The 22,431-nt window shown below is 42.4% G+C and overlaps 1 protein-coding gene across 1 annotated transcript in view; it reads left to right on the top strand.

Annotated features, from left to right (window-relative positions):
- Positions 1-16,235, top strand: part of LOC144687836 (aldehyde dehydrogenase, mitochondrial-like) — a 49,534-nt gene extending 33,299 nt beyond the window's left edge. The window contains exons 7-13 of the mRNA XM_078554362.1: positions 1,287-1,400; positions 2,113-2,215; positions 3,004-3,188; positions 5,580-5,744; positions 7,985-8,142; positions 14,743-14,857; positions 15,589-16,235. Of these exons, the coding sequence (XP_078410488.1) occupies positions 1,287-1,400; positions 2,113-2,215; positions 3,004-3,188; positions 5,580-5,744; positions 7,985-8,142; positions 14,743-14,857; positions 15,589-15,621 (873 nt within the window). The 3' untranslated portion in view covers positions 15,622-16,235. The remainder of the gene's footprint in view (positions 1-1,286; positions 1,401-2,112; positions 2,216-3,003; positions 3,189-5,579; positions 5,745-7,984; positions 8,143-14,742; positions 14,858-15,588) is intronic.
- The last annotated feature ends 6,196 nt before the right edge of the window (positions 16,236-22,431 follow it).

The following is a 22,431-nucleotide window of genomic DNA, read 5'->3' as shown; positions in this document are numbered from 1 at the left end:
GGTGTTGGGAAGGTGTTGCTGATGAAGCCTTGGTGCATTGCTGCAATGTATCCTGTGGATAGTACATAGTGCAGTCACGAAATGCTGGTGGTAAAGTGGATGAATATTTAGGCTAGTGGGTGAATTGTTGATCAAGTGGACTGCTTTGTCCTGGCTATCGGTTTATGTAACTGCATTCATTCAGAAAGTTGGGGTGTTCTCAATCATACTCCCGACTGCCTTGTAGTTGATGAAAAGACAACCCAAGCATATGTAACTTGTCCTCATAATTTAACCCTTTAAACCTGGTATCAAGACTCTTGCCATTTGTCTATCCAGGTCTTGCTGAATGCTGACAAATCTGAGGGATTGCAAATGACCTGAAGACTGCAATCATCAGCAAACAGCCCCGTATTTGACCTTAACGATGGGGGGTGGTTGGGGAGGTTGGGGGGGAGGGTTGTGAAAGAAGATCACTGAGCAAGCAGCTGAAGATATTTGGGACTAGCACTGTGCCATAAGGTACCCTCCCAGGGCTAAGATGATTGACCTCCAACATTGTCGTCTTTTGTGCCAGATGTGACTTCAACCACTGAAGAGCTTTTCCCTTGATTCTGATTGACTTCAGTTTTACTCGGCTCCTTGGTGTCATACATGGTGGAATGCTGCCTAAAACGTCAAGGGCAATCACTCTGGTCCTCTGGAATTCAGGCCTTGTGTCCATGTTTACACCAAGGCTGTAATGAAGCCTGGTTTGTTTCTGGCAGAACCCAAACCAAGCATCAGTGAAGAGGTTATTGCTAAGTGCCACTTGATAGTACTGTTGGTGACTCCTTCCATCGCTTTATTAATGCAAATAACCCACAGGAAGAGCAGTCCAGGCCTGGATCCCCCAAACTGGCAATTTCCTTTTCCAAAAATTTCATTTCAAAGCATCAGCCACAGAGCATATGAATAACATCTTAGGGAGAGGGGAGAACAGAAGGGCTTGAGCACCACTTTACCTTAAATACCTGAGTTACTATCTGGAAGGATCATTCAGGTGTCAAGGTCCACCCATGTAAACTAGGTAACCCCTCACTCACCCTGCAAATTTCAGCAGGGATGGTACTGGTGAACATAATCATGGTATAACTGCTAGGATTGCATCTGTCAGATTTTCGGTTCAAACTTTATGGTTTGTTATTTAGCAAGTTGGAAAAGTAGATAATGCAATGAGGGCAGAAAATCACTGTTATGTGAGATCTGGATGGAAAGGATTTTCTGTTAATTTCTATTAATGTTAGTGTCACATTTCTCTTTAACAGGCAGGATTCCCACCAGGGGTTGTGAATATTATTCCTGGTTTTGGAGACACTGCAGGAGCAGCCATTGCCTCACATATGGATGTTGATAAAGTTGCATTCACAGGATCCACGGAGGTCAGTTTGGAAACTGGAACCTCTTAAATTAAACCTTGGAATTTTGTTACGGATTGAATTAGCGAATAGCTCATTCGTGAATAGATTGCACCACAGTACAAATCCTGGAAGTGTAATCCACTTTTTAACTCTTTTAAGAGTAGTAATCCACTATTTAACTGGACAAATTAGTGCAATAAGTTTATAGGCTATTAAGTAATAGCTTTTAGTTGAGGGGGTTTGATTGCATTCCACCATGCAAAAATGCCCCTGCTGCAAAGCAGTTTATCACTTCAGTTGCTGACCAATCCAAGTGCTTCTAGCATTCCTTTTGCTGTATTATTACCAAAAATTGCTTCAATCTATGCACATTATGTGCAAACAGTTCTGCAATTGATACTATCCTGTTCTTAGTTCTGAGCTCTGAAATTAATTGATTTGATGGTGATGGTCTACTCTGGCTCAATGGCCAAGAAGTTTGAGTTTTATAGCTTTGACTTGGCATGTAGATATCACTTGAGCTGGTGGATCATCACCACCAGCAATAAATAAGAGACTTTATAGGAATAAATTCTGACTTTGGAGATGGTTTTGGAAATTTTTCTTTTGGGTTCTTGAATTATATCTCCTTACATATTCTAATATTTCTTCTATTTCACTGCTTCCTGCTGACAGTTCTGTTTTTTTTAAGATGCATGTTTTTCAAAAGCATGTTCCTGTCTTACACACACAGGTTGGTCACCTGATCCAGCAAGCTGCAGGAAAAAGTAACTTGAAGAAGGTGACACTGGAACTCGGAGGGAAGAGCCCAAACATTATCCTTTCTGATGCTGATCGTAAGAAATGCTGTTGTACTTGTGACTTGAACAGTTAATTTGTTATAGAACTCATTAATCCCGTGTTTGTTTCTAAGTGGGGAGGAGAGGACATAAAACTGTTAGATTCAGTAAAACTCGATCTTTATGGCTGTTAGGGCTGCTGCTGAACGTACATACATTTAACATATTAAATATATAATATGAATATAATTTATTATAAATGTATTTAATATGTAAACATGTGTGAATATAATAGTGCTTGAAAGGTGATAATTCTATTCCAGAACATCATGCTTACTCCTATAAGAATTTATCAAAAGCTGATCCAGTCTGATTACATTGCTTGAATTTACATATCCAAGTTAATGGTCAGAAGTAAAGGTTCATCTTTTAGGTGTAGAATCAATCTAAAAGAAGATCTTTGTTTCCCAGCTGGGTTAAGCTGATGTATTACCTTCATTATGTATCTTGATATGGCGATGGGAAGCAGAATTGAAAGTTAATTGACCTGCTTGAGTCTTGGAAAAAGTCATGATTAATACTTGTAGACTCCAGAGACCTACAATCTTGTTGCTTGCCTTGTCCCTTTTTCAATCAGAATAGTAACTAGGACCTGAAAGAACAAATATCCTGCAGATTGGGCTGGAGGAGGAAACTTGGGCCAGAATGTTGAACCAAAATATGTTTGTCTTGTAGCAATCTCTAAATAAACTGAAATTGTATTTTGTATTACAATGATTTCTCCCCTCTGTCAAAATTTATTTTTAGAAATGTTCTAACTGATGCTGATTACTCTAATTTTCCAGTGGATCATGCAGTTGAGGAGTCCCATACGGCTCTGTTCTTTAACCAAGGACAGTGCTGCTGTGCTGGATCTCGCACATATGTTCAAGAGTCTATCTACGATCAATTTGTAGAGAAGAGTGTGGAAAGAGCAAAACATCGTACTGTGGGAGATCCATTTGACTCCAAGAATGAGCAGGGGCCACAGGTAAATGTATAGGGAACTGAAAAACTAGTTACAAAAATCTCTTTCTGTTTTCCTTTATTTTTCTTCACTATTTAATGAATACTACCACTTTGCCCCTCATGTTATACAAAGATCTTGTTTGCTGTTGTCTTTTTATCATCACATTCATAGGCTGGAAATATATGTCCCACAGCAGGGTGGGTTGTCAGGTGGTGGGGGGGTAAAATTCGGTGGCATGGGGCATAAAATTGGGCACCTTTGCAGCAGCACGTGCCAGTCACCTCCTACCTCTGCTAAAAGTTTACCAATTAATGGCCACTCAGGGGCCTCATCCTGCTGCAGCTGAGATTTTCCCCACAGCGGGAGGTGTCCACACAGGCTGAGGTGGGGGGGAGATCATTTGATTGGCTGGAAACTCAGGTAAGACCTCCTTTCCAATGAGGGCAAAAGCCCTGCTTTGAGCCAATTAAATTTTGACTTTTTTTACTTTTCAGCCAGAGGGGTGAGGCCACTGCCTCCACATAAAATTGCAGCCATAGTTTTTGTTTTATTCTTTTCTCTGAAGTTAATATGTTAATTGGTCAATAGCATTAGCACTGATCACTCCCAGTAGTTCATATTAGTGTCCACAATAGGATCACTGCCCCTTGCTGTGCTTCATTGATGCTGAATGTAACTAAAGCAAGAGAAATCAATGTGTCAGGAAAATATAATAATTTTCATAATGTTGGAATTTATTGTAAGGATAGGAATACGGTGTGGGACTTAATTGAATTAGAGACAGCTGGTTTGAAGGTTTTGATGTAAGAAGACAAGCTTGGTTTGAAGTGTTAAGTAGGTAAACATGGTTGAAGTTGTAGAATGTGAGGTATAAAAGGAAAACTTGCATTTTTAGACCGGAGTAGTGAATTTCAGAGGTGGTAAGGTGTCTCACCTAGCCAGGAGAAGTTAAGAAACAGTGTGTTTATTTTTCCCAAAGCTTACTGATAAAAAAACCTTTCATAGGACCAATTTTTTTATTAGAAAAGTAGAGTTGAAAAGACATATTGGGACATTGGGATTTACATTGAAAAGGGAGAAATCTACATAAAGGAGAGAAGGCTGTGTGTAAGGGAAGGCATTCTAAGATCTAACAAGTGTGAAAAGCCTCCAGCATCTAAGCCTCAAGCTGCTGTCTACAAGGAATCAAAGCTGTGAAAAACTCACTTTGAATTCGACTGTCCGAGGTGTGTGCTTTGCCTGGGACTGTTTAGATCTGTGTTCTACTGTTGCCTTACGGAGGTAACTGGGAGTTAGATTAACTATGGGAGCTAGGAGTTATATAGGAATTGTAGACCTATGTATGTGCTTAACATTTTATTAATAAAGGTTTAATTTAGTAAGAAACCTATAAGATTTGGTAGTCTGAATTCAAGGCATGCATCTCAAAATAAGTACAAATTGTAAAATAGTTGTGGCAGTTGTCTTAAGTTTCCCTCTGGGATTTGAACAGCTCAGCATTTACCATCCACTGTGCCATAACAAATGGAGTGATTTACGTTTTCTCAAAAGATACATCATTGCTACATGTGATCTTAGATCCTGCTAATACTTGCATTCAGAATTGGCTAATGGTGTTCCATTTTTCAAATAAGCAAATATTCTTAAATCTGGTAGCTGTGATGTCTTCAATGTTGGAATTGTCTGCCAACATTTGCCATCTAGATTCACAAATGAAGAGTGGCCACTTGTTGGAAAGCAGATGATGCAAATAGAATTGAACTCCACTAAGAGATAGCAACCTCCAAGGAGGGAGAGGAGAAAATTTGGAGCAGAAAAGGAAAGATCTTTTAAATATAGGAACAGAAATTATTCATTGGAATCTAAGTTCCCAGAGGACAATCATTTATGGAAAGAAAAGAAAGATTTGCATTTGTACAGCGCCTTTCATGACCACAAGAGATCCTAAAGCACTTTACAGCCAATGAAATGTAGTCACTGTGTTATAATTTAGGAAATGGAGCAGCCAGGTTGCACACAGCAGAGTCCCACAAACAGCAATGTGTTCATAACTAGGTAATCTGTATTTGTGATGTTGATTGAGGAATTAATATTGGCCAAGAAACCGGATAACTTCCCTGCTTTTCTTCCAAATAGTACCATGGGATCTTTTATGCCCACCTGACAGGGCAGGCAAGTCCTCAGTTTCACAGCTCTTCTGATGGACAGCACTTTTTGACTGTGCAGCATGCCCTCAGTACTGCACTGGAATGTTAGCCTTTTTTTTGTGCTCAAGTCCCAGAGATCCAGCTGAGCAATGGCTGAATAATTGTTCAATATTATGAACATTTGGCTATTGGCTTAGCCCTGGTCATTGGAGCAGTTCTGTGAATTTAACAACTGGTGGTGATTGGTTATGCATGATTGTTACAGGTGGATGAGGAACAATTCAAAAAGATTCTGGGATACATTAGTAGCGGAAAAAAAGAAGGAGCTAAACTACTCTGTGGGGGAGGAGTGGCAGCAGATCGTGGGTACTTCATCCAGCCAACTGTGTTTGGAGATGTGAATGATGATATGATTATTGCTAGAGAAGAGGTAAGTCCACACACCCAATTTATTTGGCCATGACTATGGATAACAATCTGTTTCCTTATCTAGTGCCCAGGAAATTTTCATTGGAAATGTTAAGTTGTTAGCTTAACTCAGTTAATAGCATGCTTTGTATTTTGGCAGAAGCTTGTGGCTTCAAGCCATGGACATAAAATTCATAAAATGGCAATCAGAACTGTACACAGTGCTCCAAGTGTTGTCTAACCAATTTGATTCAAGTGTAGCATAACTTCACAACTTTTCAATCCCTCCCAATTTGATGTTCGCAAATTTAGAAATTGTGTTTTTGATTCCAAAGTCTAAATGATTAATATGAGTTGTGAACAACAGTGGTCCCAACACTGATCCTTGTGGAACAATATTTCCCACTTTCGGCACTCTGAATGGCAACCCTTTACCAGTACTCTCTGCATTTGTCTTTCAGTCAGCTACTTTAGTTCATCCTGCTAATTATCTCTTGACTCCGCATGTCCTGACCACCTTTATTAGTCTGTTTTGTAGTGCCTTATCAAAGGCCTTTTGGAAATCTAGATGCATTACATTTGCTACATTACCCGTGTCAATCCTCTGTTACCTCTTCAAATAAATCAATGAGGTTAGTGAAAAAAGACTTTCCTTTTTGAAACCCATATTGATTATTCAATATTTTTCATTTCTAGATGCTTTCCCATTTTCTCCTGAGGTAGGGATTTCATTATTTTTCCTACAACCAATATTAAGCTGACTGGCCTATAGTTCCTGGATGTGTTCTAACCCTTTAAACATAATTATAAAGTTAGCTGTCTGCTAGTCCTCTGACAATCCATTAGAAAAAGATGTAGTATTGAATAAGTGTAATTCTGCTTCTGTTTCTTTCCTAGATTCTTTAGAATGGGTGGGTGCACTCCATCCAGACCAGGGTTTATCCTTTACAAGTTTGATTAGTTTATTTAATATTTCTCCTTTATTTTAAACACAGTTATATCATTTCTCATCTTCTGATGTCACTTAATCTGTCCCTCTGGTAAGATACTAAAGCTACATAATTTACTTAATATTCCTGCCATTCCACTATCCCTGCCTGTGATGTTATCCTGACCATTCTTTAATGGCCCTATTCCCATTGCAACTTTATATATCCGTGGAATATTGTACTATTTTGTTTAATGTTTCTTGATAACTTCATTGTTCTTCTGTCTTTTTTTTACTTCTCTCTTAATCGCTCTCTTCTCCTTATCATCTTCTCTTCTGCTGTTCATGTACTTAGTCTTATATCTATATTCATCCATGATGTTTCACTACTTTAGTAAAGACTAATGAAATGTGTTATATAGATGTAAGTTATTTTTCTGTTGTTTTTGAGATCTTGCCATGTATAAACGGTGATAATATTTCCCAGCACAACTGTGTTTCTAAATATTTAATTATAATAAATTCACATTGAGTAATTGAAAGTTACTCAATTTTGACTTAAAATGTTTTACTAGTTTAAAAAAAATTAATCGCTTCAGAATTCTGCTCAGCTGTGATCTTTCTTTCCCTTTCGGGCACTTGAGTACTCTGTTCAAACTCAGTCAAGGTGCACAAATAAATATTAACTATTTGTGGATGATGCACCAGAAGGAGACTAGCCTCCATAGAACAGTACCCACCACGGCATCACAGTATTTATTAAATGAAGGGAGAGGAAAAAAAATTCTTGTTTCTCTATAAATTGATGGTAATTTTGCCATGGTTGTTGACCCTTTCCTATTTGTCAGTTACAAAGAGTAGACATCATGGCCTTGCTGACAACTTCTGGTACAAAACTCCCTTAAAAACTAATGAGAAATGGACAAAATGATAAACAAACAACATGACAACTTAAATTTATATAGCACCTTTAACATAATAAAATGCCCCAAGGCACCTCACAGGAGCATTATAAAATAATATAGATTACGGACATTAGGGTTTGATGTCAAGGATGTAATCTAATTTTAGAATTCAGTTTACTGTTCATGCATCAATCTGATGGTTTGGCTTTACCTGAACTTGTCCAGTTAGATTGTAGCCTGTAGCCCAAGCCTGGCTATCTTTTATTAACAGAAAATATCACAGAAAAGTCACTGTCCTGCTAGGTGTCGATTATTGGGGGTTTGTGCCTCTTTATCAAAAACAGAGCTTCCTAGAAATCTAGGAGGCTGTTGGAAGTGATATTAAATACAGCAGAATTAACATACATTCTTGTTTTCGTTGTCTTGTAGATCTTTGGACCAGTGATGCAGATTCTGAAGTTTAAAACAGTGGAGGAAGTGATTGAGCGAGCAAATGATACCATGTATGGACTTGCAGCAGCAGTGTTCACCAATGACATCAACAAGGCTAACTACGTGTCTCAGGGGCTGCGTGCAGGAACTGTCTGGTTAGCTTCCCTATATAGTCATAGTTTGATATGTTATGCATTTGGAAAAAAATGTTCGTTCAGAATACTCCAAGGCCGTGGAATGGAATGAACTGGTGCAGCCCCAAACTGTAATTAAGATTAATTGTTCCACCAATAGCTGGTGGGTTCATGCAAATACAGCTTACCTTTTTATATGCATTAGCTAATATAACATGGTAGTGTCTCAAGAATGTTATTGTTGCTCATCAGCATCTACAGCTCCCTAAACCACTACCTCAATGAGCCTCATTACAGCCAGACTCAGGACCCTGTGCTCTGCAGCACCAACCTCATATGAAGGCAGTCATCAAGAAACTGGGGGAGCAGGAAGTGGGATAACCTTTTTAAACAACCTAAACTGATTTAGTTGGGCAATCATTTAAACAGCTCATTAGGGCACTAAATTTCAACTGCTGGGATTATTGTGCATGAAATGGTTTTGTTAAATTTTGCCTTGGTTTTTCATCTGTCCTCATCCCAAAGGTTGGCCACACTGAATAATCTTTGTTCACTGATTTCCATTCTCTGCTGCCCTCACTGCCTGTCCCATAGGACATGTCCTGATATTATCTATCCATGCCATCTTTGGTCTTCCTTGTGCACGTTTTCTAGGTGTTTGCCTTGCATGATCTCTTTTTTTTTCCCAAACACTTCCCTCCTGTTTGCATGACGTGTCCAAAATGTGAGTTTCCTTGATATTATTGCCTCAAATAATTCCTCCTAACATCAGCTTTCTCGAGCACCCACTTGTTTGTCCACTTGGCCGTCCATGACACACGTAATATCCGTCTGAGTCCTTTAATTTCAGATGCTCTTATTCGAGCCTCGTTGCCCCTCTTGATGGTCCAGCTTTCGCAGCCATACATTGTTCCTGGCCACACAAGGACTTTCAGAATGCACATTTTCATCATAATCAATGCTGTGGCTACTCCTTTGAGTTCACAACACTATGACCCTTGTTAAGTCTACCCTGAATTTCTTCGGTAGCCCCTGCATCTTCCATGATGAGTGACCCAAAATAGCGGAAGGTATCAACCTGAACTCCGTTAATCAGAATCTTGCAAGTCTTTCCAGCCATCCCCATTACCTTTGTCTCGTTGACATTGATCAGGAGAATATATTTCTGGTTAACTTGATCAAGACACTCTACCAACTTCTGTAGCTCCTCCACTGAGTTAATGAGCAGAATGTCATCAGCATATTGAAGATTTGAAACTTGCCGTCCACCAATTGGTATCCCACCTTTATATCCATCAAGTGTCTCTCTCATAAGCATTTCTGCTAAGTTGTTGAAAAAATATGGTGAGAGGACACATCCCTGTCTAACACCTTTTTGACTCTGAAGCATTCTGGGAGGGCGTCGGCAACTCTGACCCTAGCTCATCGCTTATGGTAAAGGCTTGGCTAGCAAGTCGACTTAAATGTGGTGGGTATCTCATGTCTAACATTGTCAACCAGAGTTTCTCGCGTGAGACCGAATTCTCAAAATCAATGAAGCACATTTATATTGGCTGCTGATGTTCTTGGACTTTGTGCATTATGATTCTAAGATTAGTGACTTGATTTCTGGTTCCATTTCCACATTGAAATCCAGCTTGCTCATCAGCAATCTCACTGTCTTTTTCTGGATCCATTCCAGGATGATCCTGAGCAACATTTTACTAGCATGGGAGATCAAAGCAATTGATCTATAATTTGTGCACTGTTTCAGGTTGTTTTTTTTTTGCAAAAATATACTTTATTCATAAAATTTCTTCAATCACATTCCAAACCATTTCAAAAACACCATTACAAGGGTACAATCCAGGTTAAACTTTTACAAAATGTATCACCAGGTGCATCAGTACAAACAATATTACAATCATTTACAGCCTTTCATTTTGAGCTGTACAGCCCGAGGGGCTCTAAACAGTTCCCAGTCTCTCGGTGCGCTGTGGCAGAAAGGTCTTAGACAGCGACCCTTCCCCATTGCGCCTTTGCGGCAGCTGCCCCAAGCTTTAGTGCGTCCCTCAGCACGTAGTCCTGGACTTTGGATTGTGCCAGTCCGCAACAATCGGTCGGGGACAACTCTTTGTGCTGGAAGACCAACAAGTTTCAGGCAGACCAAAGCGCGTCTTTCACCGAGTTGATGATCCTCCAGCTGCAGTTGATTTTTGTCTCGGTGTGTGTCCCTGGGAACAGCCCGTAGAGCACAGAGTCCTGTGTCACAGAACTGCTCGGGATGAACCTCGACAGCAACCACTGCATCTCTCTCCAGACTTTCTTTGCAAAGGCACAATCCACAAGGAGGTGAACAACGGTCTCTTCCCCACCACAGCCACCTCGAGGGCAACGTGCAGAGGGGGTGAGACTCCTGGCGTGTAGGAAGGATCTGACGGGGAGGGCCTTTCTCACCACCAGCCAAGCTACGTCTTGGTGCTTGTTGGAAAGTTCTGGCGATGAGGCATTCTGCCAAATGACTTTGACAGTCTGCTCGGGGAACCATCCCACAGGGTCCACCCTCTCCTTTTCCCTCAGGGCCTCTAGGACGTTACGTGCTGACCACTGCCTGATGGACTTGTGGTCAACAGTCTTTTTCTGCATAAATTTTTCCACGAGGGACAGGTGGTACGGCACGGTCCAACTACTTGGAGCGTTCCGCGGCAGCGTGGCCAGACCCATCCTTCGCAACACCGGGGACAGGTAGAACCTCAGCACGTAGTGACACTTGGTGTTTGCGTACTGAGGGTCTACGCACCGCTTGATGCAGCCACACACAAAGGTGGCCATCAGTATGAGGGCGATGTTGGGCACGTTTCTCCCACCTTTATCTAGAGGCTTGTACATCACATCCCTGCAAACACGATCCATTTTCGACCTCCAGATAAAGCGGAAGATGGCTCGAGTGATCGCCATCGCGCAGGAGTGTGGAATGGGCCAGACCTGCGCCACGTACAGCAACAGCGAGAGTACCTCACACCTGATGACCAGGTTCTTACCCGCAATGGAGAGGGAGCGTCGCTCCCACATGCCCAGTTTCCTTTTCACCATAGCCACTCGCTCCTTCCAGTTTCTAACGCATGCCCCGGTCCCTCCGAACCATATCCCCAGCACCTTCAGGCCGTCAGCCCTGACAGTGAAGGGGACAAAGGATCGGTCAGCCCAGTTCCCAAAGAACATGGCCTCGCTCTTCCCACGATTTACCTTGGCTCCCGAGGCCAGTTCGAACTGGTCGCAGATGTGCATCAGTCTGCGCACCAACAGCGGATCCGAGCAGAAGACGGCGACGGCGACGTCGTCCATGTACAGGGAGGCTTTTACCTGAGTGCCTCCACTGCCTGGGATCGTCACTCCTCTTATGCCCGGATCCTTCCTGATGGACTCGGCAAAGGGTTCTATGCAACACACGAAAAGGACAGGCGAGAGAGGACAGCCCTGCCTGACTCCAGATTTAATCGGAAAGCTATCTGTTTCCCACCCATTGATTGAGACTGCGCTACTGATGTTAGTGTAGAGCAGTTGGATCCAATTTCGAATTCCCTCCCCAAACCCCATTTTGGAGAGCACATCCCCCATGTAGGTGTGCGATATTCTGTCAAAGGCCTTCTCCTGATCCAAGCTGATGAGGCAGGTATCCACACCCCTGTCCTGTACATAGGCAATCGTATCCCTGAGCAGCGCGAGGCTGTCAGAGATCTTCCTGCCTGGCACAGAGCAGGTCTGGTCAGGGTGAATCACCAATTCCAGAGCGGATTTGACCCGATTGGCGATGACCTTGGACAGAATCTTATAGTCCACATTCAACAGTGAAATGGGTCGCCAATTTCTAATTTCCTCCCTTTCCCCCTTGTGCTTGTAGATGAGGGTGATGATGCCTTTCCTCATGGATTCTGACATACTACCGGCCAGGAGCATACTCTCGTACACTCCTAGCAGGTCTGGGCCGATCAAGTCCCACAGAGCCGAATACAACTCCGCCGGCAAGCCATCGCTTCCGGGAGTTTTACTCTTCTCGAAGGACTCAAGGGCCTTAGTCAGTTCATCAGGAGTTAGCGGTTTGTCCAGGCTCTCCCGCGTACTGTCGTCTAAGACCTCCGTGATAGAGGACAGGAAGGACTGGGAGGCCGTGCTGTCCGTGGGCTTCACGTCATACAATCCGGCATAAAAGGATTTGCTGATCCTCAGAATGTCGGACCGTGATGACTTTACTGAGCCGTCTTCTTCCTTCAGGCTGCTGATCACAGAGCTCTCTCTGTGTACCTTTTGGAAGAAGAAACGTGAGCACGTCTCATCCTGCTCCACGGAGCGGACTCTGGAACGGAAGATGATCTTGGAGGCCTCCGAGGCAAAGTGCGAGGCTTGCTGGCCCTTCACCTCTTGGAGCTCCTCCTTGACATCGACCCCCATCGACTGCAGCCGGAGCAGATTCTGCATCTTTTTCTGGAGTCGGGACATTTCCCTCTGTTCCTTTCTAGCTTTCTGGGTGCCTTTGAGGATGAAAAACCTCTTGATGCTTCCCTTGATCGCTTCCCACCAGTGTGTCAGGGACTCAAAGAGGGGTTTCACGGTTCTCCAACCTTTGTAATCCCTCTTGAGCTCCTCAATGTTCTCTGGGGTCAGCAGTTGCACATTTAGCTTCCATGCCCCCCTGCCCACCCTCAGGTCCTTCTCCAAGTGGCAGTCCGCCAGTAGGAGGCAGTGGTCAGAGAAGAACACCGGCTTGACGTCGGTGGATCTGACTGTGAATGCACGGGACACAAACAGGAAGTCTATCCTGGAACGAATGGACCCGTCTGGCCGCGACCAGGTGTATCTACGCTGCGCTCCGTCTGCAGGGTTGCTGAAGACGTCGTGCAGCTTGGCATCCTTAACTGTTTCCATTAGGGATCTGGACGTAGCGTCCAATCTGCTGCCGGCCCTGCCGGATCGTCCAGCCGCATCGATGATGCAGTTGAAGTCACCGCCCAGAATGACCGGCCTGGAGGTCGCCAGCAGCAGTGGGAGCTGCTGAAAAACCTCCAGCCGCTCAGCCCCTTGTGCCGGGCCATACACGTTAATTAACCGGAGTGGAGCGTTCTTGTACATTACGTCTGCTACGAGGAGTCGCCCACCCACCACCTCCTTAACCTCGGAGACGGTGAAGTTGCCTCCCCGCAGCAGAATACCCAGGCCGGAGGAACGAGAGTCGTTTCCGCCCGACCAAATCGTTGGCCCATGGGACCACCATCATGACCATTGCCTGTAGGAGCTGAGGTGCGGTATCGCACACTCCTGCAGAAACAACAGGTCAGCTTTGACCTTGGCTAGGTAGTCCAAGGTCGCAACACATCGCGTAGTAGATTTAATGCTACGCACATTTATGGATACAATCTTTAAACCCATTTTAAAGCATTTATTCTCCTACCAAACCCACTGTCTCTGAGAGTCCCAGACCTTTAGTCTGCTCCTTCATACCCGTAGTGAGCTCAAATTCCTTCACTTTGGATGGGCTGAGGTAGATCTCCTTGGCAGTGTTCTGCTCCGGTGGCATCTGGAGGTTCACGTAGAGAGCGGGTTTTGAGATGACCTTTGCTGGAGAAGCTTCTCCAAAACTCACCCCCTCTGGGGTGTTGCTGTTCCCCGCTTCCTGGAGCTGGGGTGCGATGATTGCCTCACTGCTCCCAGATTCCAGGGGCTGTGGTGCACTGGCCTCCTCAGGTTGCAGGCAAAGTTGGGGTGCGCTGGTCTCCTTGTTGTCTCCAATTTTCTGGAGCTCGGGTGTCTCGTCCTCCAACGCCCTGGAGCTTTGCCGCCTCTTCTGTCGGTGCACTGTTTCAGGTTACCTCTCTTCAGAAAAACTATAAAGGTAGAATGAGTCCAGAGCTCCGGCCAATCGCTGAGTACCTATGGTGCCACTCACATTCCATACACCCTGTCCACTACTGATTCTCCCCCCCATCTTAAGTAATTCTGCCAGTATATTGCCTGGGGATGTGGCCTTACAGCTGGCTGTCTGTCTGATGATTAGCTCACTGTACCTCAGCTCGAAGTGGGGGAAGTTAAATACAAAAAAAAAATGAATACCAGATGAGTGTTTTTGTTTGTGTTCTTCACTCATGCAATAATGTCACTAGTGAGGAAGTTCAGCTGTCTACCTGAAATTAACGGAGCACTTAAAATGCTGTAACTTTAGACATTTGCACAAATTCCAGTTTCAACTGTTGTTGTGTTTTTACTGTTATAAGTGACTACCCAGTTTAAACATAGATTTTTTTACTGATAGGTGCTGCACTTGTCCTTTCCCTAGTATTGCTCCACAGATATCTTGCAAGGCTGTTTGGATGGGGGAGAAATAACAATTCAGCTATTTCATGGATTCAGTACTTGCACAACATTTCCGTGCATAAATATGTAGTGACCTGATACTGAAATAAAAATCCACAAAATAATTAGAGGATGTTCAAGCTGATCTCAATTTATTTGTATTTGAGAATTTCCAGTGATGACTGCTGTTGGTTAATAAGATACCATTAGACAAGAAAAGTCTTGATAGAATTTTTGAGCTAGATTCTAAACTTGTACCTCATTTATAATTTCATGCTTTACCCCCTCCCCATACAGGATAAACTGTTACGATGTGTTTGGGGCTCAAGCTCCATTTGGTGGATACAAAGCATCAGGCAACGGGCGGGAGCTTGGAGAATACGGATTAGAAGCATACACAGAAGTAAAAACTGTGAGTAATGAGTGGTAGCACTGTAAACTGAGTTTAGAATGTGGTGGTCATTGTACCAGTTCATGCAGGGTTTTGGATTACTTTTTACAATTGTGGCCAAAATCATTTTCTACAGTACACATGAATAACTTTTCTCCTTCCTTCCATTTTCTCATAACTAATGTCACCTTGTAGTCTTCCAATACCTCAACCAAATGTGTGCCTAGACACTAGGATTTAGCAGGTTATTTGTGGCCAATTTCTGATATTGTCCTTACCTGTGTCCACAACGACACACAGCCAACAGGGATCATTGGTAGCAGCACCTCCACTCTTAGTTTTGCTCATCACTGGTTCAGGCAGTTCCAGCCAAGTGGAGTGCCTTGGCGTTGCTGGAATCGAGATCAGTTATCTCTGCATAGACCAGAAATAAAACCTGGCACTTTTTCTAACTGCATAATTTGGGTAATTTTGTTTCCAACATTAGTGGTGTCTTCTAAATTACGTTTTGTAATTTATCTATTCTCTGCTGGAGCACCAGGAAGTAGGGAAATAGGAGAAAGCAGATAGGAGGGCAGGTACTCTTGTGCACTTGCAAAATAAAACTTTCTACCAATAAGTCCTAGTAGCATCCACATAGAAAGCTAGGAGGCACTCACTTCTGGGAGGCAGCTGGTGTAAGGATGAATGTTGATGGTGGTGGAGCTTTATTTTTGCAGAAGAATAAATTATCTGTTTTCTTTTCCATTCAGGTGACGATCAAGGTTCCCCAGAAGAACTCTTAAACCAGCCACTAACTTTACATGTCGTTTTAAACATGAAATTATAAAGAATGTGAGACATTTAAACTGATACACATTAAAACTTGTGTAATGAAAGGTCTGATTATATAGTCATAGCATTAACTTTTGAACCTGATGATCAATGTAATAATGGCCTTTTATCTTTTGAACTAAAATGTAATTGCTAAAAATAAACATATGCTGTGTAAATTCCCTTAAGTATGTGCTAATGAGCATTGATTGAATTTATAGTTATAGTTTCATATCAGTAAATTAGGGATTTAAATTCAGTGATTAATCGACAGTTGAGCCAAAATATTAATTACGCTTTTCTTGTAACTGGCTTGGTACGGTTGCTTTCTTGGACATTGCAAAGAAAATACTTGACTGGTTAAAGGTATAAGGATTCCAGTGGTTTCTAAGATTTTTTTTCCTTTTTTAGAAATATTTCTTGTTGCCTAAAGCTACAGTTCACTATACATAGCACAGATGAGATAGAACATCTCTTTTTTTTAATGGACTAATTTCTGTGCAGTATTAACAAGGAATTTGCTTTTGAATTTTATACCAGCAAATCTCAATGATGATCATCAAATAAAGAAACATATTTGATTAATGCATTGTGTTTTCACTTTGAGCTAATTCATTTCAGTGAAGTATCTTTATTCTCTTGATTCACTATTCTGTCCCACTAGATAGTTTAAGAAAAGACAGATAAATCATTGGGATCCTTCATAACTAGGTCACCATTGCTGGTCTGTGGTCAACCCACAGAAGCAAATTTGGCACAGAAGGAAAACGTGCATTGGAGTCATCTATTTCTTCTTTTATTACATAAAAGACTTGGAAGTTCCCCTCCGAGCCACTCACCACCCTTACTTGGAAATATATCATCGCTCCTTCACTGTTGCTGGGTCAAAATCCTGGCGCTGCCTCCCTAACAGTGCTGTGGGTGTACCTACACCACAGGGACTGCAGCGGTTCAAGAAGTCAGCTCACTACTGCCTTCTCAAGGGCAATTAGGGATGGGCAATAAATGCTGGCCTAGTCAGTGACGCCCACATCCTGTAATTTTTTTTTAAATTCTTGTTTGGATTCAAATAACATAGTTAAGATGTAGCCACCAGAAACAGATTAGTAAACACATTACCAATTTGAAGCCAGCAATACGTGGGTGCAGTTGAGATTTTCCAGGAGAGAAGTCTGCTTTCTCAAAGCAGCAGACCCTTTTGAGAATATTTGATTGTAGTTTGACTCTGCACTGGAGTTGCATTCCATGTGGTGTCAAATCCAATGACATGAGGGCAATTGGGGATGGGCAACAAATGTTAGCTGCCTTGTCTGGAGATTTTGCATTAAGGAGTTGCCAGTATCTGACTCAAGAGGTGTATTGTCAATCTTGCATTGTTGCAAAATGTAAATTGCATGCTGTGAAACAAAAGTGGCAGTATAACTGCATGCTAAATTGCTGTGGTGTTCAAAAAAGGTTTTTAAAAGAGTAACCACACTAGTAGTAGATTACTCTATGGAACACTCATTGAACTTGAACTTTCCCTAGAAAATGTTCTATCTAACTAAATATGTCTGTAAGCAGGGGAGGACTATTTCAACCTGAAATGAGATTACTGTGCTAATCCTTAGCGTTCAATCAAATTGAGAAAAGTATGTTCTCTGTGCTGTTCATAAATGGGAAGAGTGACCATTGGTTTATCTTGCCCCACATGAAGTAATAGACAGCCAATCTCTTCCCAGTCACCTGTGAATGTTGATTTATTTTTAAATTAATTACTAAGTGCATGAAAACTGCACATATGAATACTTATATTCTTCCCTCATGCTCTCATGTTCCCACAGTGGTTTATTAACATCAGGCACGCTCGACATGACAAATTATGGGTGAAGGATGTTTCACTTGAGGGTAAGGGAGGAGTTAAATTAGGGGAGGTGACTGAAAGCTTGAACTGAGGGACAAGTTAAAGCGGGTTTAGGAAGAGAATTCTAGAGTGCATGATTCTGAAGGCTATGCTGCCTAGAGTTGACTGGAGGGTCTGAGCAGCTACAATAGACGAGTTAAGACTGGTCGAGTTCAACAACTTCAGACCATGAACACTCTCCTCCACCCCCACCCCTTTTTGATTCTCTTCCCTCCCCCCACCCCCCCCGGCCATTTTTTCGATATTTATTTTTTCCCACATTTTCATTATTTTAATTTATTTCAATTTTTATTCTTTTTTATCCCAGCTTTTAGCCTTTTCAATCTTTTTTCCCCCACTCCACCCCCACTAGGGCCATCTGTCACTTTCCAGAGCGCTTACCCTGGTCCTGCCATTATCACATTCCGCTTTCCACTCTTAATGTCACCATTAGCACCTCCAAAGCCAGTATCACTGCTATTAACAACCCTTTGACCTTTTGTTTATGACATCTTTCACAATCTCTCCTTTGCCTCCACCTATCGCTGGCCTTCTATCCAGCTTCACCACCTGTTCCACCTCCCTTAAACAGTATATATTTCACCACATTTCTACTTCCCTTTAGCTCTGAAGAAGATTCATACGGACTCGACGTTAAGTCTGTCTTTCTCTCCACAGATGCTGTCAGACCTGCTGAGTTGTTCCAGCATTTTATGTTTTTGTTAAGATGGGTGGGTGTTGCCAAGGAGGGCAAGGTCAGAGGAGGTTGTTGAAACTGAAGAGATTTTCCATTGACGATAATGGTTATCAAATCAATACATTGGAGGTTGGGAGCAAGTGAATGTTGGCAAGGTCAGGAGTCAGAGGTGTGTAGGATGTGGGCAGGAGAATTTGGTATCTGGAACTTGGTCTAGAGTCAAATTAAGGAATCAAAGATTAACTTCATTAGATTCAGCAGAGTACAAGGGGAATGCAATTAGGCTGTGGTGCAAAATTGCTAGGTAGTGAATGTAATAACGATCTTGTGAAGATGAGGAATGTTCTGCTTGCTTGGGATTTGCTGAATAAGCAGTTGGAAAGCTGCGTAACAATCAGCTATTTGAGTGAGAACATTTTGACGACAATTACATTTCAATAACTATGGTTCCTAATATTTAAAACAATTTCCTACAAATCAAGTGGAAAAGGGGATGGGGAACTTCAGATATGATTTTTTTCCCATGATTATGAAGGGACTGGGGAAATGGGAAGAGTGAGGCAGATCAATGTAAATAAGAAATAAGAACAAAACTCTAGAAACATTCAGTGCGAAAATAAAAGCAAAATACTGCAGATGCTGGAAATTGGAAATAAAAACAGGAAATGCTAGAAAAACTAAGCAGACCTGGCAGCATCTGTGGAAAGTGAAACAGTTAACACTTTGAGTCTGTATGACTCAGCTCAAGAGAGGTAGAAATGTGGTGGGTTTATACTGTTGAAGAGATGAGGTGGAACAAAATAGGTCAGGGATAGATACAAGCTGGGAGAGATTTGACAAAGATGTCATGGACACAAGACAAAGGGAGTGGTAATGATAGTGTTAAAGCCTAAGGCAGGTGTTAATAGTGGTATAAAGATCAGTCAGCAGAATGTGTTAATAACAGAACAAGGGTCAATGCTCCCTGAAAGCAAAATATGAGAAGTTACAGACTGGCCCTTGTGGGGGAGGTGGTTGGGAAAAAAAGATCAAGATGAAGGACAGAGTTCATGGTCTGAAGTTGTTGAACTCTATGTTAAGGCCCAGAAGGCTGTAAAGTGCCTTATCAGAAGATGAGGTCTGTTCCTCCAGTTTGCTTTGGGCTTCACTGCAACATTGGCTGAGGATAGAAATGTGGACATGAGAGCAAGATGGTGAATTGAAATGGCAAGCGATAGGAAGGTCATGCTTGCAGATGAGCGGTGTTCCACAAAGCAGTCAACCAGTCTGCATTTAGTCTCCCCAATGTAGAGGAGGTTGCATTGTGAGCAGTGAATACAATAGACCAAATTGAAATAAGTGCAAGTAAAGCACTACTTCATCTGAAAGGAATGTTTGGGGCCTTGGACAGTGAGGAGCGGGGAGGTAAAGGGGCAGATGTTATACATCCTACGATTGCATGGGAAGGTGCCACGGGAAGGATATGAGGTGATAGAGGAGTGGACCAGGGTATCACGAAATGAACAGTCCCCACGGAATGATGATGGGGGGAGGTGAGGGGAAGAAACATTCAGTGGGTCAGGCAGCGTCTGAGGAGAAAGAAATAGTTAACATTTCAGCTTCAGTTCTGGTGAAAAGTCATCAACCCTAAAAGGTTAACTGTTTTTCCCCCATATGCTGTGCCTCCTGCCGCGTGTTTCCAAGATTTTTCCTACTTCACATTTCCAGCATTCTCACTGTTGATATTTTTGTTTAAATAAGAGTAATCGTTATTTTTTTTAATGAAGTGAATAGGCCAAGGCATGTCGGGTTTCCAAACCTTTTCGATTGAGACTGGTAGGTTTACAAGGTGATCCCGTCTAATCGAAATTTTCAAACCTGGGGTTTGCCGAGCAGCCAGGACAAGAGGCGCTCTCGATTCTAGCCGGCGCTGTGCGCCAGTGACGACCGAGGTCATCCATCTGATTCTTCTGGATCAGGAATCAGCTGAATTCGGAAAATGAAATAACAATCTTTAAAAGCCGCTGAGCGGCTGAGGGATCGGACAGAGGCAGCAATCGGATCCTGAAAGCGAGTGGATGGACAAAAATTGGAATAAATAACCAATGCTTTTTTTTTTACAAATTATGCTGGCTTGTCATGTTTGAAAAAAATGGACGAATGAGAATCGATTTATAAGAGAAAAAAAAAACGACGGAGAATAAAATAGGAACCATGGACATCCTGGATCCTCTAACCAGCATAAAAAAGGATCGGGAAAATACCTCGGGATAGCCAACCAAAGAGGGAAAGGATTATCCAGTTTTAAGGATTAACCAGAGGGGAAAGGAGCTTTCCCGGGATACGCACAAGAGCTACAGGAAAAGCTAGGCAAATAACAGAATTATGCCGAAACCAGCACCCATAGCCAGAGGGGGTGCCTCGGAATCCAAAGCCAGAGAAAAATAAGAATTATTTCCAGGATAAGCAGTGAGGGAGCAAAGTTATTATTCCGGGAAGGGGCGCAAGTGGGAGATCAATTATTCCAAAATAAACAGAAAGGAGAAATATGCAGGGTTAGCCAACAAATAAGATTCGGGAAAGCAACCAGAGAGGCAGGGGAATGGGATGCAGACAAATTACTTGACCATTAACACCGTTCAGAAAAAGACGGAAAACTGGAGTTCTAAAACTGGAATCCAACCAAGATTTGGGTAGAAGGAGGGCACAGTTCAAAAAACCCGGTGACTCAAGAGGGGAGAATACAGGAAATCATTCCACTTGATCAGAAAACAGATAATTTATCAGGATTTGCAATCCTACAGAAAGCAGGTTCATTCTGCACGCCTCGAACCACAAAGGGGAGAATGTTGTTGGGGAAATATTGATATGGGATAGTGTGGATTTAAAAAAATTTTACATTATAAAGCTTGATATGGAATAACCCAGGATAAATATTTTATATAACATTTGGAAAGGAGCACTTTGTTTGTTTTTGCTGGCCTTCAACCAACAAGAAACTTTAATTTTAAGAAGATCGAGTGGAGAGTAAAGACTGGAATTTGGCAAACTGACTGTAAGTAGTTTCAGAAACATCCAGGATTACTCGCCTGAGCTAAACCTCCCTGTGGTTTGACCTATAAACTGCGCTGAAAAAGGTCCCCTATCCAATCCTGCCTCCAATGGGCTGCACTTCCTCCATAACCACCGTCCAATTTGCACGCCAACATCCGGACATCCAAATCAATGGTAAGATTGATTTAATGAAGCTTTGTGTAACCATTGAGTGCTCACGTAACACATATAAGATCATTGACAGGAGAAACGGAGGCGCTGCAGTCCAAGGTGGACGCTCACTCTGGAACTGGGACTGTCTACAGTAATCCTATTGTCCAAATATTTTCCAAATATTCGCCCAGTTCCCTTTTAAATTGTAATCTCTGACTCAATACCAACTTGTGGTAAAGGATCCCATGTTTTAACAACCCTAAAAAAATTCTAACATTTCCATTTGTTTACCTGGTGATAATCCTGCCGCTTTATCATTAGTTCGCCAATCCGTGAAACTGTCTTTTTTTTACCTTTCTTTATAACTATGACTTTGTTTTCTTGATGTCATTCCCTTGAAGCTTTGCTGTACATTTGTCAGGGCTGTAACATCTTTCCTATAATGGGGTGTCCATAACTGCAATAGTGGCTTCACCATGTCATGTAATGCAGCATGACTTCATTGTTTTTAGTCAACTCTTCTATGAGTAAAACACAGAATGCCACAAGCCTTTCATATCAGCACTGTAATTTTTAAAGAACTGTGTATCTGGAACTCCAGGTCACTCTTCTTCCATCCTGACATGAATCCTGTTGTAGGAAGAACGCTTTATGCCTTTCTTTTTCCAAAAATACAGTTCTTTTATATCCATCTGCATTTGTCATCTATCTGCCCGCTATGCTAAGCTGTCTAAATCTTAGTGCAATCACCTGCATTCTTTTTCACAGTTTACAATGCACCCCATTTTTATTTGGCTACATTCTTGCCAATTCTATGGATAGGATTTTTCGAATGGTGAGGTTTCCTGCCCCGTCACCTGAAGAGCCGGCATGAAACATATCACCACCTATCACAGTGGCCCCACAGCCATATAACGCTCTGATTAGCTTTAATTGGCTGGAGTCAGGATTTCTGTCCTTCACTCAGGGGGCAGTTCAGCCTCAGAGAGCTGCCAGCCAATCTGATTGGCCAACAGT

Source organism: Cetorhinus maximus, chromosome 12, assembly GCF_964194155.1.
Source record: "Cetorhinus maximus chromosome 12, sCetMax3.hap1.1, whole genome shotgun sequence".
Taxonomy (NCBI): domain Eukaryota; kingdom Metazoa; phylum Chordata; class Chondrichthyes; order Lamniformes; family Cetorhinidae; genus Cetorhinus; species Cetorhinus maximus.
Note: the sequence above shows the minus strand (reverse complement) of the source record. Positions and strands in the feature narration are given on the sequence as shown.